General features: G+C 53.8%; 1 protein-coding gene across 1 annotated transcript in view; it reads left to right on the forward strand.

The window, feature by feature from the left end:
• The first annotated feature begins 1,715 nt into the window (after positions 1 to 1,715).
• The window catches only part of LOC119294723, a 5,457-nt gene continuing 4,439 nt past the window's right edge, over positions 1,716 to 2,733 (forward strand). The window contains exon 1 of the mRNA XM_037572969.1: positions 1,716 to 2,455. Within this exon, the coding sequence (XP_037428866.1) occupies positions 1,808 to 2,455 (648 nt within the window). The 5' untranslated portion in view covers positions 1,716 to 1,807. The remainder of the gene's footprint in view (positions 2,456 to 2,733) is intronic.

Genomic DNA, 2,733 nt, shown 5'->3' on the forward strand with positions numbered 1-2,733 from the left:
CAGCCGCCGTCAAGGGACCTACCGCCAGGGAGTATGGCGGTAGGTCGTGCAAGCCTACCGCCAGGTGGCTTGGCGGTAGGCAAAAGAGTCAAATCTTGAAAAAATTCAGAGGGGGTCAGATCCTGAATTTGTTAGCCAAAAGGGTCAAAACACGAAATTTAGCCCCACCGTGCTCTTGTGTTCATGCAGCAGAAGAGAACGGCTAGACAGAACACAGAACACAAGCTCCGGAGCTAAGTACGAACATTTTATGTAGCTCGATCGAGAAACGAGCCGATATTAGCTCACTCGATTATAACTCAATAGTTTGATATCATATAATTATATTAAATAATCTTGATATATTAAAATAAAATAGAATATTTACTGCCATATATACTGTGTAAGATTTTTCTTTATTTTACCTACTAGCAAACATGAAATCTTAATTAAGCACAAAATAAAAAGTTTAGCCTTAATATTATTTGTGGTCAGTCATGTGTTAAATTTCATGTTATTCATGGTTAAAGTTTGACACCTTCATATTTTATCTTGCTGGTTCATTCAAGATCTCTTGATATTAAGTACTCGTCTTCGGTTGAGAGAAAATAAGTAAAAATTTATAGTGATTTCTAATATTGTGCTTTCGCCTATCTTGCTTGAAAAAATATCTTAAATTATTAAGAAAATCATCTTATTTAGCTTCAATCTAGCTCTAGATTGACTAGAGATCAATACAAGCTGAGCATAAGCCATTTTCTATAGCTCTACCTTGAGCTTCACTTGATTTGAGCTCGCTCAAATTTTAGTATAAACTAAGCTTAGCCTAGTTGAACTCCCTCAAACTTGACTCATTTGCATCCCTAGGCGCAGTGGACGGTATCACGGCCTGCTCGGTCCTACTCGAACACGCTGCAGCTCGTACACGGCGCATGCACCTGAGTGAGGCAACTCTGCTATTTGATTACACGCGGATCCACCATGTAAGGGCATCTCCAACGCGGCAACGCCAACCCCCAAACAGTCTGGATGCAGTTGTTCGGACCTCACAAGCCATCCAACGACGACCCGCACCGGTCTGCGGAGTCGTTCGAACCGTAATTTTGCTTCAAACCGGAACCAAAGTGGGCGGGCAGGGAGATGTTTGAGATCATACATGATGGAGGCGAAGGAGGATATTTCCCTGAGGAAGGGCAGGCGGGTGATTTGGAGCCCACCCAGGGCGGTTCGTACATTCAGATGTTTAATATGTTGATGGTGGCAACTGAGAAGAAGCTCAAGCTCATAGAGAAGAAGGTTGAGATCGTAGCCGCTTCGAAAGACGCGAAGATGTTGACCTTGAAGATTGAGGATTTGGATGACGACGCAAGGGTGATCGTGCAAGCCGTCTGTTTCGAGATGTTGAAGCGGCAGTAGGAAGAGCTGGAGGCGGAGAAGGCGACGGCAGAGAAGGAGGCGATAGAGAAGAGGGCGGGTGAGACGGCGGAGAAGGGGGCAGAGGCGGCGACGTGAGATTGAGTGTGGAGGCTCGGGTTGCCCCCTTTCAAGAGTTTGGGGTGTGACGTTGGGCCAACAAGCAGTTCAACAGGGTCTAGATCGCAGGTTTCATCAACGCCGTCGGTCGTTAGCAGGCCCGATCCAAGCCGTTGGTTGCCTCCCCGCGTAGACTGAAACCTCCACCCACCGCGCTCTTCTGTTCACGCCGCGGAAGAGGACAGACAGACGCACACAACACAAGCTCCGGCGCCGGTCATCCTCCCCCATCCCGACCCTCCACCGCCACACACTTCTCAGAAAGAAAAAGAAAAATCGCGCCTTGCGCTCCGCCATGGCCGCCGCCTCCCTCCTCGAGCCCGCCCGCTTCATCTCCCCGCACCACCCGCGCTCGCTCCGGCCCCCGCCCCGCCGCGGCCCGCACCACCTCCGCCCCTCGCCGCTCCCCGCCCGCGCCCGCTTCCCGCGCCTCCGCGCACACCCGGCGTCCCCCATCCCCCCGTGCCACGCCGCCGCCGAGCCGGCAGCGAGACCGCCGCCGCACCCGCTGCTCGACGCGCTCAGACGGTCCCTGCTCGACTCGCTCGCGGCGCTCAGGAAGCCCGCGCTGGCGCTGCTCCTGGCCGGCGCGCTGCTCGCGGCCGCGGCGCCCCAGCACGCCGCGCTGGCGGCCTCCGGCGGCCGCGTCGGCGGGTCCGCCTTCTCCTCCCGCTCCTCGCGCTCCTCCCCGTCCCCGTCCTACGGGTACGCCGCGCCGGCGCCCAGGATGGGGGGAGGAGGGTACTCCTCCGCGCCCTTCTACTCGCCCTCGCCCTTCGTGTCCGTCGGCCCCGCCTTCGGCATCGGCTTCGGGGGCTCCGGCTTCCTCCTCACCCTCGTCGGCTTCGCCGCGTTCCTCTACCTCGGTGGCTTCCTCACCGACTCCTCCGGGGGCGGGAGCGTGCTCACTGACACGCAGAAGACCACCGTCCTCAAGCTGCAGGTTCCTAATCCTTCCCTTTCTTCTTCTGCTATTTTCCTCTGGTATTTCGACCTGAGTAATATTCACATTAGCTTGATGGACTCAACACTCTTCACATGTTTGCACGAACAATATGCAAATGAATTGCCCATAGCTTGGTTACTGTAAAATGTAAACCACTTCTTGATTTGGCGCGCCATGTCTAGATGTCTGCATAAAACATTGCCTGAGCATGCCATCGTGATTTAGCATGATCTTTGTTAACTGATACCATTGTTTTTAAGGCGTCCCGCCTTGGA

Source organism: Triticum dicoccoides, chromosome 4B, assembly GCF_002162155.2.
Source record: "Triticum dicoccoides isolate Atlit2015 ecotype Zavitan chromosome 4B, WEW_v2.0, whole genome shotgun sequence".
Classification (NCBI taxonomy): domain Eukaryota; kingdom Viridiplantae; phylum Streptophyta; class Magnoliopsida; order Poales; family Poaceae; genus Triticum; species Triticum dicoccoides.